The 21,587-nt window shown below is 40.1% G+C and overlaps 1 protein-coding gene across 6 annotated transcripts in view; it reads right to left on the reverse strand.

Moving 5' to 3' along the window:
- Positions 1 to 2,516: 2,516 nt before the first annotated feature.
- Positions 2,517 to 21,587, reverse strand: part of Adgrl2 (adhesion G protein-coupled receptor L2) — a 176,354-nt gene continuing 157,283 nt past the window's right edge. For 2 of the 6 annotated variants that reach the window (XM_028786262.1, XM_028786261.1), the window contains 5 exons: positions 15,248 to 15,339; positions 13,181 to 13,349; positions 10,468 to 10,596; positions 9,712 to 9,808; positions 2,517 to 4,590 (listed from right to left, as the gene is read on the reverse strand). In XM_028786262.1, coding sequence (XP_028642095.1) covers positions 3,836 to 4,590; positions 9,712 to 9,808; positions 10,468 to 10,596; positions 13,181 to 13,349; positions 15,248 to 15,339 — 1,242 coding nt within the window. In that variant the 3' untranslated portion in view covers positions 2,517 to 3,835. Of the gene's footprint in view, positions 4,591 to 7,648; positions 7,702 to 7,954; positions 8,084 to 9,711; positions 9,809 to 10,467; positions 10,597 to 13,180; positions 13,350 to 15,247; positions 15,340 to 21,587 lie in introns of all 6 variants that reach the window. The other 4 variants (XM_028786264.1, XM_028786267.1, XM_028786266.1 and 1 more) reach the window with 4 other exon arrangements.

The following is a 21,587-nucleotide window of genomic DNA, read 5'->3' on the forward strand; positions in this document are numbered from 1 at the left end:
AAAGGGGGGTGATCTGGAACTACTTTCTTTGTGAAATGTGCTGGGGACCATCCTTATAGAAAAGGAAGGGTCAAGAAATAAGACAAGATGGCTTCCTTCCAGAAATCTTGCTGGGTGGCAATTCTTTCAAGTTGTTACTTTTTTAAAGAAAAATTATAAGGAGTAAAAATTTTATAGTTCAAGTATTTGGGCCCATCCCACCCCACTGAAGCAGAGTAAAGTTCACGTGTAAGCCTGAGTTTTAAGCTTGAATTGAGAGAAACATAAAATCACCCCCCCAACCCCCACTCTACACATCTGAATACATGAAACATCTTGAACATCTTCCTTCTGCCCTCAGAAAAAGAAGGCACATGAGATCTGCCTTTTTGAGAGCAGGCAAGGAATTTGTCCGGTTTGTATGTGTGTGAGATTGCAGTAGTTTTCACTCAAATGATCACTACGTACACTGACGTAGAACTGTGTAAACTACACTTTCCCAGACAGAATGAGAGGCTTTTCTAGAAAAGGAGACTCTAGATGAACTGGTATCAAGCACATCTAAGATAAACAGATGACAGCTTTCTTCTTATTTCCAGACAGACAGAAGTTATTCCTAGGGAAAGCAATGGCAAAGCGACATTTTAAGCTCATTGAGACAACCAAACAGGGCTGTAAGAACTGTGTATCCAGGAGTACTTGGGCAGACTCAAAGCAAGTGGACAAATAAAAAAAGCTATCAGCAGTTAAAAACATTAAAAAAAAAAGTTTGGGGCTGGAGTTATGGCTCAGTGTGAAAAGTGACTGTGACAAACAGGCTTGAGGACCTCAGTTCGGATCCCAGCCTATGTTAGTACCCCAGTGCTGCAGGGAGAGACAGGAAGATTTGAAAACTCTCAGGCTAGCTATTCTCTCTAAAGTGGTGAGCTCAGAGTTCAGGGAGACTCTTTCTCAAAAATAGACTGAAGTAATTAACAAAGATACCTTAAAGTTAACTTCTGACAGACACATGTGCCCATCCTTAGAGACAAGTTCATCCATCCAACACATGAGTGCCTGTGCACGCATGTGTGTGAGCATGTGCTCACACAGACATGTTCGCATACACATCTAGCCAGTAGATTCATAGTTTTAAACTTAAAAGTTACCTTGTGCTAGGAGGGATCCTGTAGAAGATTGAAAGCAACATATACATATTCTTTTTATTTTTTTTAATTTTTGGCAGCAAAGATGAATGAATTTCTAAGTTGTATTGTTTGGGGTAAAGACTAGTGAAAATGATTTTTATAAACAGACCACTAACCACTTAGATATCAGGTACTAGTTCTCATCATTTTAGAGTTCTGAGAACTGACTTGGGAGAGAAACAAACGGGACTAACTAAAAAGTCCACATGACCTTTCCTTTTCTTTTTTCTTATTAGTTTTTTTTTTTAAATTCATGATGAAAACAGGCTGATGCTGTCTAGTTTATATACAAAAATTAGTGTGGAGTTTAAGACTCTGGATTTTGCAACAAGGCTGAAATGCCAGTGCCTGCTTTTTGTAACACTCTTCTAGCAATGTTTCATAAACGCTGGGCATTTTAGCCAGTCAATCAAATGGACTCTGAGCTTCTGATGGAGTCCGTTCCCACTTGGATATTGATGACACGTGACCGTATGGCTTGCCTTCAAACATTTCTAGGGTCTACTGTGTCCTCCAGGAGCTATATGAATACAAGTTTGAAAATTATTTTTCTTGCGGCTCGGGAGATGGCTCAGCACTTCAGATGCTGTTACAGAAAACTCAGGTTCAATTCCCAGCACCCACATGGCAGCTTACAGCTAACTTCAGTTTCGGGGGATCTGGTACTCTTCTCTGGCCTCTGAATGTAGTAGGCATGTGTGTAGTAGACACACACACACAGACAAAACACTCACACACATGAACTAATAAATATCTCTAAAGAATACCCATTTAAAATTCCATAGGCATATCCCATTGTGTTCATGGAAAGCAATGTCTTACTGAGAAGCATCTGAGACCACGCTTGAGAAGACTTTGGTAGAGACGACCACATTACAAACCAGAAAGATCTGTCTGCGGAAAGTTAATTGTAAGTTTTACATCTGGAGCAAGATCTTTCCATCATTATAGACCTTGCCACTCCAAGGAGTCTATTTTTAACGATTCACAAACTGGGAGCCTGTGTTTCAGGAAACTATCCTTTGCATAATACTTAGAAATCTATTGAAGGAAAAAAAATCAGGTGTATTTTTCTGTCCAAATTTAGTGTTAGAATTATAATCCTTCATTTATTTTACAGAATTTTTAGTTCCCACTACAACTCATTTTACAGATTTTGTGTCTGTGTGAGAGATAATTAGGATACAAATCTATTCTTCTCACTGTAAAGGATAAGTGGGCAAATTTGCTTGCATTCTTTTAGGTAACTATGGTTACAGTCTGAAGTTTCCTAAGCAGAAGGGGGGATGGGGTAGGAAAGGACCGCCTTGGTCGTGTCTACTGCTTAACATACATAAAAGTGCACGTTACTACTTGAAAAAATTCACATTTATTTACTGTCAAACCGTGTTAAACTTTACACTGGATATTAGTGGTAGGCTCGATACTAACAGCTTTACACAAAGGGCTTGAAAGGAGAGCAGAGCTTTGCTGAAACAATTTACACGTCGTTAGAACTTTACCATAAAATAAATTAATTACTAAATATAGGCAGAAGGAATATGGAAGAGTAATATTTCTGTTTTATTTTATTTTTATTTATTTTATTTTTTTAAAAAAAGAATAGGCACCTTTTGTTCACTAGAAAGTTTGTGAGAAGTGCCAAGTGACCCCTTCCCCTCTGTTCCAGAATAAACAGAGGGTTGACTCAAGACCTCCAGATTTCCCCACATTTGTGCAAGGCATGGCAGGACTTCAAAGAGTTTTTCTCCCCATAAAACACACTCTTTTGGCAATAAGAGATTTAAATGTACGGAAGGGGACTAAGTGTTCCCAGCAGACGCTGTCTACAGCGGGAAATCAACAAAGATGAGCAGAGGTCTCCAGGACGGGTGGAGGAAGAAACATTGTCTATTTTGTGCAACCAAGAGCTCGACACAATATTTTCTCCAAACTCTTTTAAAATTATTTTAATGATATCTTAGTTGGACACAAATGTATTTATTTTACCCTAGCAATAGAACAAAATATAATTTCTTTAGCCATTTTTTTTCATGAGAATAGTTCATTGTACAGTTGAGTAGACATTGAAATAAGGCCTGTGGCTTCATTGCTACTGGGTTAACATGGTTTCAATGGTTGCCTTAATGTAAAAGGTTTGCAGGGAAGTGCAAACGGGTGCAGAATCTCTCTCCTGCTTTTCCAAGTCGTGTCAGGAAAAGTAAGATACAGTCAATTTGTCCCACAGGATCTTAAAGCCTACGTCTTGTATATAATACAATGCAGGCCTACAAAAACAAAAACAAAAAACCAAAAAACCGGTAGGGCCCTATTTACAGACTTAGTTCACCAACTGCCGCAAGTAACATGGCTGGGAGGGGCTCTTGTTTCTTTTACAATCTCTCTACACAGCAGCAGAAACGTAAAATACCTGGTTGGCATTTCTTTTTTTTTTTCTTTGTAACAAATAATTCAATTTAGTATACTCTGTGTATATACAAAGTTTTTGCATGTTTTATAAAAATTCACAGAACTGCGAGGTTCAGTCTGTTTTGTTTTCCTACAGTTGAGCGCCACGGGCCAACACAGCCCATTCTTCTGGCCGAGTTGGAGGGAGCTGCAGGGCCCGCTGCCAGCGTCTTTATCAATTAATACTTGCGTGTGGCCCTAGGAATTCCTTAGCTGTACTATTAAAGACTTGTTACCAGCTGCATCTGTCCTTCCCTGACGTCACCCTCCGGGATGCACCCTTCTTTGTTGATGGGGATGATGTAACCATCGCTATTGCCTCTGCTGATCTGATAGCACATCTGGAGCTGGCGGCCAGCTCCAAGATTGGGCATACTTTTATAGTAAATGTCCTCGTTCTCACTCCTCCTGGAGGGAGACAGGTCCTCCGCCATGTCCGGGCTGCTCTCCGGGTAGGGAGAGTCTCTTAGGTTGGGCATGCTCGTGTACAGAGAGTCTCTGTTGGGGGACTGGAGGTGATCGTCAGCCTCGGCCGTCAGCTGGGAGACGTAGCTGTCGGTTGCTTCCGGCTTCACTTTTTTCTGGGGTTGGTACAGAAGCGAGTGAGTCCGCTGAGGGATGAGCGGCGCCTCCAGCTCTTTGTGGCGGAACTCCAGCCCAGGGTTGTCTCCGTGCATCAAAGATGAGGCGTCAGCCACAATGGCGTCATCTTCACTGCTGCTGCCGCCGATCACAGGTTTAACCGGGAGCTTGAGCTCTAAGTTGTGGGTTTTGCTGCCACCCCGGAGGTTGTTGTGCACTAACTCTGAAATGATCATTTTCTCAAACGCGGTGTCATTCAGACTTAGTCCACAGTCCACGACCTGCACGCCGTCGTGGTAGTCCGCCTTGCGCAGTGAATAGCTGTTGTTGAAGTTACCATTGAGCGGTAGAGTATCCATGGCACTTGTGTCCCGGGCATTGTTCAGTGAATGTCCTGCAACAGAAAAGGGCGGGGTTACCGTTACTGCCTCAGCGCCTTCCTCGAGAAACTTCACTTTTCCTATACAAAACGTTTTAATGTCGTTCAGGACAAAGTTGAATTTGAAACCTAGCACTCCAATGGTGCCAGGCTTTCCCGCATTCCCAACGGTAAATAGTTGCCACCCTTAGATAACAGGGAGAAGTGTTATAAAAATGATACTGTTTTCCAGGGAGGGAAAATGGCATACAGAATATTACTTTATCAATTTGGGGGACACAGTAGTTCATCAATCAGGTTTTGGTCCAATTTTTTGACACATTTACAAACAAGACTTCACTCCATGCCCTTGCATAGTTAATGCAAAGCAATTCGTAAGTGACGTTTACGTTTTGAAATACAAGACCATGGTTCATAAAATAAAAATCAACAGAATTTGTCCTAAACAACACTAAATTAAAAAGGAACAAGCCACAGAACGGAAACCAAAAAAAGGCAACGCACAACAGAAGCCCACAAAACTGGCAAGCAACTTTTAAACAACGTTCTAACATTTCCTTTTTTCTGGAGATGAAGTTAAACAAAAAAAGGGAATGGGAAAAAAAATGGACAGATACAAGGAATTCATGTGGAACAGAGTCAGGCATCTTTCATACTGACAGGACCAGGGTCCACAAGCACCATCCAACAACAAGACAGACAGCAGGTGGGGTGACTCACTCTGGACAACTCGCATTATGTCTGTCTGCTCAGGCTATCTGGCCTAAGAGTAGCTGATATATAAAAGAAAGTAAAATGATTTATTGTAACATGATGAAGGATTTCTGAGTTTCAGCAACTTAGTCAGAGCAAGGGTTCAACAAATTAGATTCCCAGCAAAAGCAGCCTTGACTTTTCATTGTGAGGACTTCTCGTTATTTCGAGTTGTGTTTGCTACTTAATAGTATGTTTAATAGCAATGGCCTTAGGCTTCTCAAGGTCAAAGTTGGCCTGCAGCCCTGCAGACTGCATCAGTCACAGTGACAGTACCAAATGATCCAGCAGAGATTACTGTGCAAGACTGGCCCAGAGACACCATAGGCATGGAGGGCAAATGCAGAAATGTTGGAGGGTTCCTAAGTATGGGTCACAGAAATTAAACCAAGACACGATATTAACTATGGAATGGGAGAAGGGTTTAGCCTTCGCCAGTACATATTTTTTTTAAATAATTATTATTATTTCTAAAAGAATGAGAGATTGGATACATCTGCTTGAGATATGAAGAGAGATTCAGGAGGAAAGAAAACAATGGGAACATGCGGTATTTGAACTGGATTTTCAACAGACACGGAGACATGTAAACTAAGACGTCACAGTGGTTTGTCAAGCAAATGGGGAAAACGTGAGAGAAAATTAAATGGTCTACACGATGGGAAATTAGGCTCTTCAACCTCAAAGCCCTAAAGGGGGAAAACAAAAATCATCTAACAGAGAGGTCTGAAAAGAAAAGTAAAAGAAAGCAAACAAGTCAACAGAGTGGCATGAGGGTACGGAAGGAGACTGGCCACTGTGAGCCTGCTGCATTGTATGCAAGGCTTGGAGAGGGTCAGGAAAAGGGGGAGGGGCTCCCGCTCTACTGCTCACTCCATTCTTAAAGCTGCAGTTATCTTAGAAAACAACGTCCTTCAAAACAACAGGGCTGTGCGAGCTACGAACTTCATGACCCATACTAATGGATGGAGCTGGCATTAGCCCCTGTGGGAACAGAGGGCGAGGGCTTGCCTGTCACTCGCTGTTTTATAAAGACTCAATCTCTACATTAGGAAAAGCTGTCCATTCTGTTTAAGGCACACTCTGTGCACTACGGAAATGACGGTGCAACTGTTACCTAAAAGGGCTTCCTTGGTATACTTGAGTTGGGTCCCTCAAATAAGTGTGAACGTGCCACACTCTTGTTTAAGGCTATGGATAGAACACGACGGGCACTCTTCGGTTGTCACGCACGGCTAAGATGTCGGCATTCGTTTCCCCTGCAAGGAGGGTCAATCGTTTTGATTTCTTTTTGCCATCATTGCTCCCAAAGTGTAAAATAATACACGCTGGGTATAACTCAAAAGGTGTTTTCTATGATATACTGCAGATTTAAGACCTCTCTGGTTTTAAAGGGGCATCTCTTTCTGCCCATGTTCTGGCAATTCACTTGAAGACTTTGCATAGCCTGTAGCAAGATTACTGTGGGAATGCAGAAATGATAAGTCAATTATTAAGCATTTTGGCTGACAGTACTTGAGGCTTTTGAGAGCAAATTATTTCAGCATTACACAGACTTCAGTGTGGACAGCATGTGCTACAGAACTCTGGGACTAATGAAAGCCAGTACACAGAGATGCACTGTTGGAATTTGGTAACATTTTTTGTTGTTGTTGTTACAAATTGTGAACCACTTGCCCGCTGAGTCTACTTCATGACTGCTAGGTACGTTTTAATTGTGCCCGTTAAAAAAATCATGCTGAAAAAATTTACATTTGATAGGCAAAGTTAAGTTTGACTCCCATACTTGTCTCTCTGTAGGTTGCTAGAGGAGAGCATGAGGAAAGTAAGGGAACAAGAGAATGAAAAGAGAAGCTGCAGTTACGTTAACCAGGAATCGCAAGAAGAACAGAAACAACAGACAAACCGGAAACAAAATCCTCTGTTTAATTTAATCGCGGCTGTTATTCACAAGCATTATAAGCTAGGCTTAACCATACGTTTAAAAATTTACCAAGATCTTAAAAAAATTACTCTTAAATAAGGTTTTTAATAAGCTAGTGCATATAGCAAACAGGACAGGTGAGTGAGACCTCCCCCCTCCCCTTATTAAAAGCCGTGGGTACAGACTGATTTAATAGTTCCTGTACCCCCAGAGTTCCTTACAGAACAGGAAAACTCCATAAAGCTGCACTATACTATAGTTTGATACCACTGACAACACCGGGTGGAGCTCTCTATACCCGGACATCCAAGTCATCTTTAGCTAACTCATTCCAGAAGCAAAATTTGTCAGCAAGGTTTAGAGTCAACTGAACAATATATTATATAGATAGGATACCTCTAAATGATATAAATCTTGAAGATGGGCTCTCGGACCATGTGATGTCAGTCCTGTAATAATATATTAAGATTTATGCCACCTGTGTCAAAAACATGGACAGTTACTGCAAACCTATCACGACTGAGGGCTTACTATAATATAGTGCAGTTTTACACGCCTGGCACGGGCAACACCTTACTTCTTAATCTGAGACAGTAAAGAGGTAAGAATAATAAATATATAGCCATGAGTTATTTTAGAAATAGGCTCAGAGCTCTGCTTAGCAGCACAGAAAGATAGTTTTATTTGTAAGTGTAAGCACACCTGGTGAGTTAAACACGGGAGCTGAAGGGGGATTACATACAACTGTTTCAGCGAGCAATGTGTTATAGGGGTTGTTAGTGCCGTGGGGTCGAAGAAGAGGGTTTGTTAGTAGGTAATTGCCAGTCATTCCTAAAGCAAAGAAACAGAAAAAAAGAGTCCATCAGTGCTTGTTTCAGGGTTACAGTTGCAGTATTTTTTTAGTTCATTCATCGGGCAGTGGGCAGGGCTGGCAACGGAAAAGTCTGTCGGAATTTTCCTGACTGTATTTGAACTACTAATTTGGAGGAGAGAGGGGAGAGGGAAGTTAAATTCTGGTAATTCGCAGGTGCTTTCTAAGTCTCCCAAGTAAACACCTGCTGAGAATGACGTTTACTAATTTATACAAAATCACTGTTAAACAAAAATGGCAATTAAATGCACGGAGATCAACGTTATGCTTCATGATGCTACTGCTTAATATTACAACCCTAACCACCGAGGCCCAGCAGAGGGAATCTCAGACTTTCAGACTTACAGGTGTAGGACCGTCCCTCATGAAAACATCTGTGTTAATACTGACTCGCACACAAGCAGGGGGGAGAGCAGCTTCCACAGACATGTGAGAAGGACGGCAAACTGCAAAAGGCTGCACTTATTAAAGGCAAAAGCACACATGCTGGTGGGGACGGGGGGAAGGGGGGAAGGCACAAGAATTATTAGACCAGGACAAGCATGTTTGTTCTGTACTCTCATTTGCCAGGTTTCAGAAGTGAGTCTAAAACTTTCCTATGTGACAGCCATGTCAAGAGAATGAGTGTAACACTAGACAAAGGTGCAAAGGAGACTTCACTCACTGAAACGGCTATGTCAGACACCTATGCACCTCTAATGTTATTTGACTAAGATGAGGGTAAGATTAGGCTGGTATGGACGGCATACAGCTACCCTTTCCACACACAGCTGAACCTCGTCACGGCAGTTGTATCTACACAACTACGTAGCTATCCCAGGTCACTAAATCAAAACTTAAAACAATTCAAATTCTCCATACTTGACTGAAATGCCGTCCGAAATTCTATTCGGAAGAACCGGTGGTTTTCATATTTATGCCTTAATCTTGTTTGGCTTGCCATCTCTGACCTTTATCGTGTAGGAACTAAAATGGTTTCTATTACGCATCTAAATTGGTTATACTCAATCCATGGAACGCTATGGGGGAACCTGGTTTATATACTTCCATGCATTTTAATTTACTACAAATGTTTTACCACTTAATATTTGCACTAGAAATATAAAATAAAGGATCTTTGCCAAAACTAAGCAAATGTTCAAAGTGAGCTGGCACCATTTTACATAAATAATAGTTACTTTACTTCTAGTAGTAACTGAAGGAAGATAACTTGCCTGGATGCCTTAGGAAGGAGAGGTGTGCACTATTCAGAGAAACATTTTGCTCTGTAACGAGGTGCATTTTCAACAACTAATTTTTCCACCCACTTTCTATTAATTTGGAGCTGTAAATTAAACTTCCTTCCACTACCTGATGGAAATAATATAAAACTATACATATTTTGATGACTGATGCTATACGCTGACCCCCCCCAAAGTTTAATAACTGGTGATGTAGAGTCACGGGTAGGAAGACCATCTCTAGACTTAGTCTACGCTCACACAAGCACAACCTCCGGGCTGTATCACGCTGTCCCCTGGCTTCCCTCAGTTTAAGCTCGCACAAGCACAACCTTCACGCTGTCCCCTCGATTCCCCCGATAACTGACCTTGATTAAGGGTAGAAGTGCTATTGATGTCACCTGAGATAAAAGACGATTCAGACTGCTTCCTCACGGTGTCATTCCACATCCTTCTTATACGGCTCTGTTGACGACAAACAGCAAGACGAGCACGTTACCTTGCTTCCTGTGTTTCCTCGATGACAGCACATTGATCTCCCCCCGCCCCCCATCATCAGTGCACCACTGCGGTCTGGGCCTTTTAAGAATGTGTTTCGTTGTTGGTCCAAAAATGAGGACAGCAATACCTCTAGTACAGGCTGTAATTGAAACACCTTGTGTGGGTCTGTTTGTTTGTTATTTACTTATTGAGACGGGCTTTATGTAGGCCACTCTGGCAGTAATTCACTCTAGCCAAGGATGCTTATGCATTTTCACCCTCCACCTCCCTAGAGCTGGGATTACGGGTCTGTATCACCACACCTAGCTTTCGTCTTCCTTCCTTACCTCTTATTTTATGGTCTCGTTTAAAGTGGAGAATTACTAAATGAATGTGTTGTGTCTATTAAAAATTGTCCCTAGATGACCTTGGAATATGAACAGACTGTGCTTCTCAGAAAAGGATGCACATACCTCAATACCCAGAATACATATTTAAGAAGAGACTGAAATCAAAAAAGTGGAGCACTTACTAACTACATTGGGACAAGGAGCAAACGATTAGTGTGTCTAAACAAAACATGTCTCTGCGGGCTTTCTATAAATAAGGCTAATGAAAGAAGATGGTGTCAAGCTCTCAGTTACCTGTGTGCCAGAGGAGTACCGAGCACTGGTGCGGGTGGTGGACGCCTTCACAGAGCTGTGCGGACTCTCGGTCGGGAGGCCACCACAGCAGTACCAGTGTCTGAAGCACTTGCCGTACTCTTTTCGTACCTGGATTGAGAAAGCACAAGACAGAGGATTGATATGAGCACACACCGGCTTCTCCGTTCTCTCTGACTGAACGAGCAATGAAGACAACTGGGAAAGGCTAAACTTCCACGGAAAAGATAGGTTGAACTCAACTCAGGTTAAATGCAATGGAATGAAATATTTTAGTCACTAACGTAAACCTTTGTCCATCCTGAAGCCAGGCTGACGGTAGCTTTAAGATTTTATCTGGAGGTGCTTTGCAGTCTGTGACTGTTACGCAAATTCTGATTATTAATACAAAAGTGATACAGTAAAGGTTTGCTCTATCTGAATAGTGACTATTATTTTGGCGAAATAATGATACAAAAGATTTAGCATCTTCAATGCTTGTCTGTAGGGTAACCAATTTGGAAGTCCATCATGGATGTTTTATGAGTTTAGCCTTCCTCAGGAGTCAATACATGAACTTCTACATTGCACAAACAAGGCACCTTTGGCACTAGGACAAAGGCAAGAAGAAGTACTGTCATACGTTTGTCAGTAGGAAGGTTGTTTTCCTGGTTTTCTGCTCTGTCACCCTTGGCATTTGTGGGGACCTACGGCACTCTGCACTTCACGAGCACACGGCACATTAACGTGTGGCTTCCGTTCATAGCAGCGAGTTACCCAGCTCATTGCTCTGTTCCCTGAAGCTGGCGCATACGATTAGACACAAACATTGACTAGCCTAAAAGGAAGTTCAGTTTAACCTTCAAACTGTGAAATCAATGCCACTGAGATGCACCCCCAGCTCCCCCTCTCTCAGACAGCGAGTGGTATAAAGGGAGGGAGCCGTGGAAAGGGGCTGCTGGGTGGGTCTCACTATACTGGTGGGTTAACATGGGTTTTGTGCATTAAAGTTAGATTTTGAAATTAAGGTAGACAAGGAAAAACTGAAAACAAAACAAAAAGATTTTCTAGTAGATTACAGAACACTTGAAGCCATCCCCTCCTCATATTTAATCTGTTACCTCCCTACAAAGGTCCAGACTGAGACTCCTTCCAAAATGAGAGAATTATTGCCAACAGACGACCCTCTAAGCCTAAGCACGACGGCAGGTCACCTTCTCAGTTCATGAAGTGATACATGTTAGAACAAACAGGAACAGCATTAAGCTTTCCTGGGCCCTCCTGTGCACCTTCAAGCATCAAAACAAGCTTTTATTTTATTTATTTTTCAACTTAACCATTTTATGTCATATTCTTAAGAATCTACCATGGCAATACTCACTAAGACACACATAAGACTGTAGAACATGTTCAGAAGAAGTGCAGGACACATGATGTTTTTAAAGTGTAGTTATTAACGTAACAATACAGTGAGCACTCCATACTCAAGGGTCACACAGATATAAGAAGAAGCAATCTCCTCAGGCTTCTGATGCTAAGGCTTCTGCTGCTTTACATCAAAGCTGATGGACACAGCCTTTGGGAAATGATCAATCTGTGATGGTATGCTGTATGCAGAATGCTCATTTACATAGTATGTCTTTACATAGAAAGACAGTGGTTACCAAGGCTATCCCTGGACAATGTTTAAGATTTTTCAGTACATTGCTATTAAAACACAGACTACCTTAGAAAAATTTCCTACATACGTAACAGCTATTAGTAGCTCTGAAAGGCTGTATAACCAAGACAATGGCAATCAAAATGGTATTTTATCCAAATACCATCCTCCAGTGTTGGTTTTGCCTAATGCCTATATTGCTGTGACTGTACATTATCTGTCAGTATTCCACTTCCCACCATCATTATCTCAAAATTACAGCTTATTCAAAACCGATGGAAGTAACAACACTATCATCTTGTCAGGGCTGAAAACTTAATAGTTTTCACTTTCACAGTTCTCTCTCTCTGTTCAATTTAGTGACCAACTAGTAATAACGGAATCAAAAGACTCCATCAGACATGCAGGCGGGGAAGGGCGACTCTGGTGAGAGGCACAGACATCTTACACTTACATGACAGCTAAGTGTTCCCTTGATTCTAGCTACAGACTCAAGGTTTTCATCCTCAGCTTTCTTTTTCAAAATCATATTTGCTGACTCCACTTCATGTGCATGAAATCAGGACAGAGTAATCAGAGGTGAAGCACTAAAGGATGGCTGGTTTAGATCTTTCGAAATCTCTCAAAAGGCAACAACAATATTAATCTTTTGCATGTCTGGGTCTTCAAAAATTAATGCTGTTTTCATTTTGGACCACTGCATTCTTGTTAGTGAGCTACGACCGAAGTTAACCTTGTATTGCGTGTGTGTGTGTTTTTGTGTGTGTATGTGTGTATGTGTAAGCTTTTACCTATGCACAGATATTTCACAAACCCTTCCATCAGAGGACTCTTAACATAAGTGTCTAGTTTGCTGCAGTTCCAAACAGAGATTCAAAAGATGATCGTTGCTTTGCAACTCTGCATGGACGCTTATGTTTCTACACAGGTATTACAGACAACTGAGGTATGACGCTGTTGATGAACGAGCTAGCTTCTGGAGAAGCCTTCCATAGACCCATTTTCAAGTGAAGGCCAAGGGCACTGAGGCTCTCCTCAGAGATGCCCTTTACTTACTTTCTTTTGAAGAGCACAGTGGAAGATGAAAATGAACAGTCCCTGGAAAGCATTAAAGGCGGTGAAGAGATACGCCATGACAACAGTCTCCTCGTTAACAAAAAGCAACCCAAAGGACCAGGTTAGGCCCAGGAGACACAGCAGGGCAAACGCGCCAAGCACCCAAGACCTGGAAAAAGAAAGTGGATTGGTGTTTTGTTTTTTTTTTAAACAGGTTCAATGAAGGAAGTCACACTTATTTCTCATTTAGTAACGACTCAGTGGTAGAGGGCGACTTGCTCTATGTTCACCCAAATTCAACAGCTTTTGGCTTTAACCTTTCACCGATTAAGAGAAAAGAGCATTTAGTACTGCAGCTTCCAGTGAGCACAGCAACAGCAGGTAGGGCCTTTTCTCGCTCCAGAATGAACAGGTATCAAAACTATATTAAAATGCAAGGTGTAAAAAAATATCCCCCGTGGCTTTATTGCCTTTCTCGTGAATTTTAGTGGAAGAAAATAAGGAGTCCTTAATTAGTTTACTCCTGTATTTTTCTTCCTGTGGTATACTCATATGATATCAGATAACATGACACACCCACAGAAAGGTTAAATGGCAGATAATCACAGAAAGCCTAAACTTCAGACTCTAATAAACTAGTCGGAGGTGGGCCTACGAAGTTACAGTGAGAGTATGAAAAGACCTAGCTGAAATGAGATTTAAAAAAAAAGAAAAAAAAGAAAAAAACCACACACTTCAAAATAAAACTTCAAAATAAAATATTCTGGCAGAGATTTCATCATGAATAGCTTAAGGCGAAAGGAACTGCAGAAAACAGGGCGGAATGAGAAGGGCTTAAAGTCATTGCATTCCACGTCTAACTAATGATCTTACTTGATAAATGGCTTATTATCTTCATAGCTAGAAAGCATTATAAGCAGAAAAGAGAAACAAAATTATTAGACAGAATTAAAATAGAAAGTAATAAGAACTCATTTCTATATTTTATAAATCAGTCAAAATTAAGGAAGTCAAAATGCAGAGGCAAGCAATTAAAAAAAAATAAAGGCACATTATAGTTTAAGGATACTACAGCAAATTAGACACTCCAAAAATAACTACAAAAATTAAGAGCAATTCATGATACTGACGGATTTGCAAAAACAAAAATATATAAAATCATGCCATAAGAAGTTTGTTAATGTAGGGTTCTGCCTTACCCAGGTAAGTCCGTATTATAGTAGCCATCACAAACACGGTAATTACTGGTATAGGTGAGAAGACAGAAAGAGGAAAGGGAAGAAAAGAGAGAGACGCTAATGATTAGCTCTCTCTCTTACCATGCAACATGCAATGAAGCTGGCACTAACCTATTTAAAACATCTAATTAAAAAAAAATATTACCCTTACTATAGATCTGCCATTTTTAACATTAAAAATAGTATTTTCACAATCTTGGCATCCCCAAATTTAATATCTCCTTGAATCCCATACCAAGAGTCACATTTTAAAAATAAATCTGAAAATGCTTCCATAGCTGATTTAATGAATCAACAGCTATCAATTTTGGGTTAATTAGGTAGCATTTTCACTAATAGAATATTGCAGATTTTATTCAACGTTGAGATAAAGTAAACACGGTTTAATTAGCATGAAAACAACAGATAATCTTCGAGATAACAATAGTAACAGAGTAAATTCTCTTAGGAAAACAGGATTAGGAGGAGGAACTGCTCAGAATTCTTAAATCAAAGTCATTTAACAAAACAAACTTAATATAATCATATCAGCCATGCAAACAGGACCATTATTTGGAATCACATTTTAAATTCAAATAAAATCACTACAGTGACATGAAATTTCCACGAAGCCACAGAAACAATTTCTCTGCTCTAGATCCCGTCAAAAATTATCTACTTCTGGACCAATGCCTGCAATTGTGGTCACGGGGAAATTGAACCTTGATCAGTAAAATTTAATTCAGAATCCCTTCTATAGTTGCCAGAAGGCAGACACGCCTGTGTTCCCTGTGGAGAATATCTTTTACTGTGGTCGTCCAGTATAACAGTTCAAATACAAAATACTTACTTAATGTTTTCCAACCTGCTAGAATCTGGTTTCAACGTGTTTGAATGTTTCACCATTTTGCACAGCGTGATCACCAGGAAAATAATATTAAGCTGTTTTAATAGATAAAGAAACATGGGTTAGATCGCTATGGACTGCGAGAAGAATACATTTTGTGAATGTCGTTAATGAGTTCGCCCAGTTCAGTCCCCGCAGCATATGGACACCGTACACAGTGAGTCAGTTTCATTTATGCGTACAGTGATAGATTCAGGCTGTGAGGAAAACCACCCCGGCTGTTAGGACAGACCTAACAGATCATTTGACACGGAACTGTAGGCTCATTAAGCCAGTATCATGTGGTAATGATTACATTAATTAAACAACCTAGATTAGTTTCTTTAGCTAAACATAGTCCAAGGCCTGAAAGCCATCGCATAGAGACCCTGAAGAAAACTCTGAGAAGTACATTTGTATCAAGTACCTGCAGTAGAAGAATTGCTGAGTTCTAGAGACCTGGCTGATAGCCTACTTCCTGATGTTGACCAACTAAACACAAGAAATGGCATTTGTATGATCTACACTAAGGTAACTGAGAGGCAACCAATTACACACGGTACACGAAACAGTTACTATCAATGAGAAGGTAAAGTTTTTATCGTCTGCATACTTCCTACCTAACGCTAAAAGCCATTCATCTTTTCTTCCCATGTTTACACTACAGGAAACTTAGATACTTCCAACAAAGTAGGTCCTACTAAGTGTTCAGCTGAATGAACACTTTAGGGACCATCAAACGCAAACCATGAGAGATGGAATTTGACTCAGAAGGCCTGGATTCCCTACAGGTTTGACTGAGGAGAGATACAGGCTGGTGAAATGCAGTAGCTCCCTGCCCCAGGCTGGGAGCGGAGGGGAACACTATTCTATTTAGATCCTAAAACCAGAGCTAAGCTTGACTACCCTGGTACCATGCTTGTGACATTTCATTCCTTCATTCATAAATCCATTAGTTCATGGTTCTTTGAGAACTCAGCAAGACCTTGGGGCCTACGGAACCCGAGGAAGACTCAGGAAACACTGTGAGGAAATGGACTGTTTCTGGGTAGGAGATACCAATGTACTTGTATTACCATCATACCCCTGTTCGCCTGTTCACAGTGCCAAACAAGTACATGACCTCACACGAATCCATTATTGCTTTTATAATCAGGAAGCATTATATAGCTCAATTCATTAAAAATCTCCAGCTGTCCCCACTAAAGAGTTTGGGAACAAGGCAAATACTTTTTAAATTATTTTTGTCTGATGTGCTTTATTACTCCTCTTAGATGTAGAATTTCCTCCTTTAAGAATTAAAAACAGGTTCATAGGCACAACTACACATGCTAGTAGATGGTCCACCCTTCCATGCTAGTTACAACAAATATCTATTTTGCCCTTAAGGGTATTTAACTTCTTAAAAGAGTTATCAGACAGGAGATAAAACCATAGGAACATTTCTTGCTTGATTTTTACAAGAATCTTCCAGCTGGTTTATAGACATGCTTTTATCCTCAGAGATGGACCACAAAGTACTTTTTACCCAACAAGTATTTTATTGACTGGCCTGTGCTATACAAGGATGTGTTTATCCTACTGTGGACACCAAAGATGGACTTGGCCTCTGAGAAATTATAACTCTGTGTAGTAATGGAGTAAACACTGATGACTTTTTAAAGGATCGTGGTAATAAGGATTTCTAACACTTTTTAAAAAGGCAAAAAAAAAAAAAAAATCAACAGTGCCATTAATGTTCTATTTAAGCAGCAGTATCCTTAACTAGCAACATTAAGGAATGGCTGAAGGGCAGAACACTGTAGCAGCGAGGCCAGGCTCTGCTGTGACTCTCAGTTTGGATACCTGTGTATTAGTTAGGGTGGCAGCCGCTTGAAAGACACTCAATTTCCATATAAACCACCCAACATCAAGGTAAACCAACAAATGGACTCCAATTCTTGAACGCAATGACCTTCTTTACAAAAGTAGATGAAGTCTTTCAACCCCCTTTATCTTTCAACGCTCTGAATTGAGAGGATGTGTTTGTTTGTTTGTTTTTGATACAGGGTCTCATTATGTAGTTCCGGCTGGCCTAGAACTTTGCCTCCCAAGTGCTGGAATTAACGATGCGTACACCACACCTTAACTTTTAAGGCCAAGTGTTTTAAGAAGACTGAGGTGGTAATAACTTTAATGATAAATATACAATATACTCCACCAAAACGTATGATGGAAAAAATACAATGCAAAAAAAATGACAGAAAACATAATAAAATGCCCAATGGGTTTTGGTATTCAAATTGCTTTTCAAACGTCTACAAAGTTTCCAATTTAAGGAAATGAAAAAAGGCAAATGATAGCTAATGACATACTGTCATAGAACTCTCAGTTAACTCACACACGGCCTTAGCCTCTGAGGAAAAATGACTTGAAAACACAGAAATAAAGGAGCAAGGGTATATTTAGTAAGACAAAATGCCATGAGTTCTAAACAAATTAATTATGAAAGGAGGCTCACAGGACAAACTCTTAAGGCAAAAAAAAAAAAAAAAAAAAAAGTCCGTCTAAGAGTTTCCTCCATGCCTATTAAATAACAAAATTTCACTGACGTATATTATTTGCAGTGTACTGAAAATTGGAAGAAATGTTTATGGCATAGATATTGAACAGTGAAGAGTCCACCCACCATCACACACAGCATGAACATCCTCCTGGACTGGCAGAGAGTCCGGGGTGAAGCACAATGGTGTCTCATACTCTCCGCTGTTTTCCAACGTTTGAATATTTTAATGCTAAATTCGTGTCATAGAATAAATATTGTTGCTATGATTTTTCAGGAGGCAGCACACCCCACCAAAGAATTATGGCTTTTCCAGCTAGCATATTTCAATATACTTCCACCTCTACCTTCTCCTCTACTTCTTCCTGACCCTCTTAAAATGGAACTGTGGGGCTTAGATCTAGACACAGAAAAGCAGGTAAAAGCAGCTTTCATGTATGGTTCAGTAAAGTCACATCAAGACAGAACAGATGGTGCTCAAGTACATGACTGTCCACACACTTGAGTTTCCTTCTGTACACTTTTCTCAAGACATAAATGATGTTCTAGTCCACACTAGTATTTTCTGCTTTGTCTTTTTTAAATAACAAAACAAATTAAATGAAAAAAAAGTGAATAAAATTTACTTTTAACTTTTTTCTTTCCCCATTTTATTTTTCCTGTCTTCAATAAGCTTTGAAAAAAATCAAAGAAGTAATGACAGACATTTTCCTGTTTCTCACTGGAAGGCAGACAGTCCCTGCTCCTGTCCCTTGTCCTGTCTGAGTAGGACAGCCTCTGCCCCACCCTCTGTTTTTTTTTTGGTCTCCCCCCCCCCACAAATACTTCTTAATGCTAATGAGTTTAAACACAATATTTGAGGATAGCTTAAAAGAGTACATATCAGGGGATAAGAAAGTGTGCTAGGGTAGACAGGCAAAGCTTTGTCTAAACCCAGTTATTCACATAAATCAGTAGATTTACGTTATTAGAACTGTGTTACGTATGCATATCAAACCTGCAGCCTCAGCGGACAGTGGTAACTGGGGAGCAAGGAGCAATTCATTCAGGAATCCATAGGAATCAATGCTACATAAACACCACACTGTGGGCTCGTGTGTGCATATGGGTGAGTACACGCCTAAAGGGGGCAGCAGAAGGGATAAAGTTCTACTCAGCAAATAGAAAGAATAGATAGATCGATATAGATAGATAGATAGATAGATAGATAGATAGATAGATCGATAGACAGACAATTAACCAATCAACTAAACTGGGGCAATCTTCCAACGACTACTAATACCCAAATCATAATTGCATAGAATATTATTCAAACCTGACCTTGTTAATTTAACAGCACTAAGTTAAATATCACCTATAATGCTAGCATGACCATACAAAAGGGTTTTTACAAAGGAAAAGTTCCCAGGGACTAGAAGAAAGCACAGTTTGTTTCATGGTCATCAACTTGCTCCATTGAATCAGATCGGCCTGGGCTCAGCAGCTTAACATTCATCCCATAGCTTGCAGGGCTGACATGGATATGATAAGACAGAAGACCAGAAACAGCGCTCTGAAATAACCTGGCTGAACTGCACATGTCCGACCCTCTTTGTCCTCCCTGGAGCTTTTGCTACCTGGCAAATGCGAGTCTAAGACCAGGCTTGTGTCTCCAGATCTTTGCTGTTAGCCAAGCAGAAACCGATTTCCCCTGGACGAGCGGCAAGAGAGGTGTTCTCTGAAGAAGACTTCTAAGTGAGCATGCGAGCTGAACTCTCACTGAACTGAATTAATTATTAATGATGCAGATGGAGCTGTCCAAATGATAAGAACAGCTCCTGACGCGTCAGGATCCAAGGCTTCATTAAACCACTTCAGGCATACTAATGGCTTCCCCTGCTCATTACTAACTGGCACTTTTCTCATAGATATAATAAGTCCAGTGCCTGTAGGCAAGACATTCTATAGAAAGGCATTAAGTAGGAAGTTTTATTTCCCATAGCCTCTTATTCTTCTTCAGAGATCAGTAATAGAGGTATACCTATTTAGTACTATTGAGTTAAAGTGGTTTTAACTCAGAAAAGTTATAATTCAAAATGTATTTTCTTGGAATCACAAGGAATGTTTGGTTATAAGGATATTCCTTATAGACACAGTATAAAATATAGCTTATATTATTAAGATTCATGTAAAAATTAGATTCTAAGTGTCTTGTATCACCACAGTATCTACTTTGGTAAATGTGTTTTCAGTATACATATGCTGTAAGATCTTATTTCTCAATTTAGGTGAGACATTGTGTTTCAAGATACTGTTCTGCATTCTCTCTGTGCTGGGATGATTAAAAGGCAAAGCAATCTCAGAAGCTCAAGGAGATCTGTATACAATAGCTACCTGCTGGTTTCTTTGGTTTGTTTTTAGGCTGGCAACAATGTTACCCAAAGCCCTTCATAGTTCAGTCTGAAGGCGGAATAGAGTATAAACGGAACCAGAGACTAATAAACAGTGAGCATCCATGAAAAATGGGCAGTGCACTAAAGTATCTGTACTCTTTCTTACTGAGTACACATTAACTTACTTTCCAAATGAAATGGTTTTTATGTATTAGTGCTCACCTTTGGAGATATAAATCTTAGTCAATAGAAGTAAACACGAAACATTTTCATGTCCCAGACATCCCTAAAGCAGCCTTTGTATTTAATTTCTTTTTTTTTTTGTTTTTTTTTTGTTTTTTTTTGAGACAGGGTTTCTCTGTGTAGCTCTGGCCGTCCTGGAACTCACTCTGTAGACCAGGCTGGCCTCGAACTCAGAAATCCACCTGCCTCTGCCTCCCAAGTGCTGGGATTACAGGCGTGCGCCACCACTGCCCGGCTGTATTTAATTTCTAAGAACAAGTGGGTTTGTTTTAGGAGCTATGTCTTTAAGAATGGTAATGTTACATGGCAGCCATTAGTTCCTTCATTCTAGAATGCACTGAGCATGTGCTCACAAAATTAAGAGCCAGAACCGGGGACATGACCTGGACAGAATAATCTAATGAGAAAGCATCAAGAACGCTGACGATATGTCAGTGGTTTACATGGGCACCAGTCACCATTTTCAGTTTCCTCTGTTAAAGTAACTATGAGAAAAAAAACTGTAGTAAGAATTAAATGAACACAGTAGTTTTAGACATTTTAAGTTTAGTTCAAGAGCAAATTCTACTAATTGTTTGTGTGAGCTCCACGTCCGGTGTTCTTCCCATGGCTTTACCGCTTGTTCTGAAATGAAGCTGAAGACTGGACTGGTCTGCCCTGACTGAAGGACCAGGGGCTTACTGTCTCTGTCCTGCCAATTCTGGGGTCACAGGATCTCTGTGCTACATTTACATGTCTTTCACGTGGCAACTGGGATGGCACTTATTAGGTCTTCATGCTTGCATAGCAAGGACTTTACGGATTGAGCTGTGAGCTTTCCTTTCAGATTTTTTTTTAAAAAACACTAATATTAAAACACCCTGAAAAGTCTATGAGTCACTTTTTTTTGGAAAAGAAAATTTAAAAAATTATATAGCAATGAAATTTAAAATAGCAATACCCAGTCACTTTAAGAATATGAATTCTGAAGAGATGATATTTAAACTTGTTATGTTATCTTTTCAAGCTTCTAAAGGCTAGTAATGCCCATTTCTATCTACACTGTACTATAACTGGGTCAAAAGTTTAAATGATAAATCTATATGACTATAGATTCTAAGGCTTGAAAAACACATTAACGTAACTACTACAGAAAATTCATTTAAAA

Source organism: Grammomys surdaster, unplaced genomic scaffold, assembly GCF_004785775.1.
Source record: "Grammomys surdaster isolate TR1022 unplaced genomic scaffold, NIH_TR_1.0 125460, whole genome shotgun sequence".
Taxonomy (NCBI): Eukaryota; Metazoa; Chordata; class Mammalia; order Rodentia; family Muridae; genus Grammomys; species Grammomys surdaster.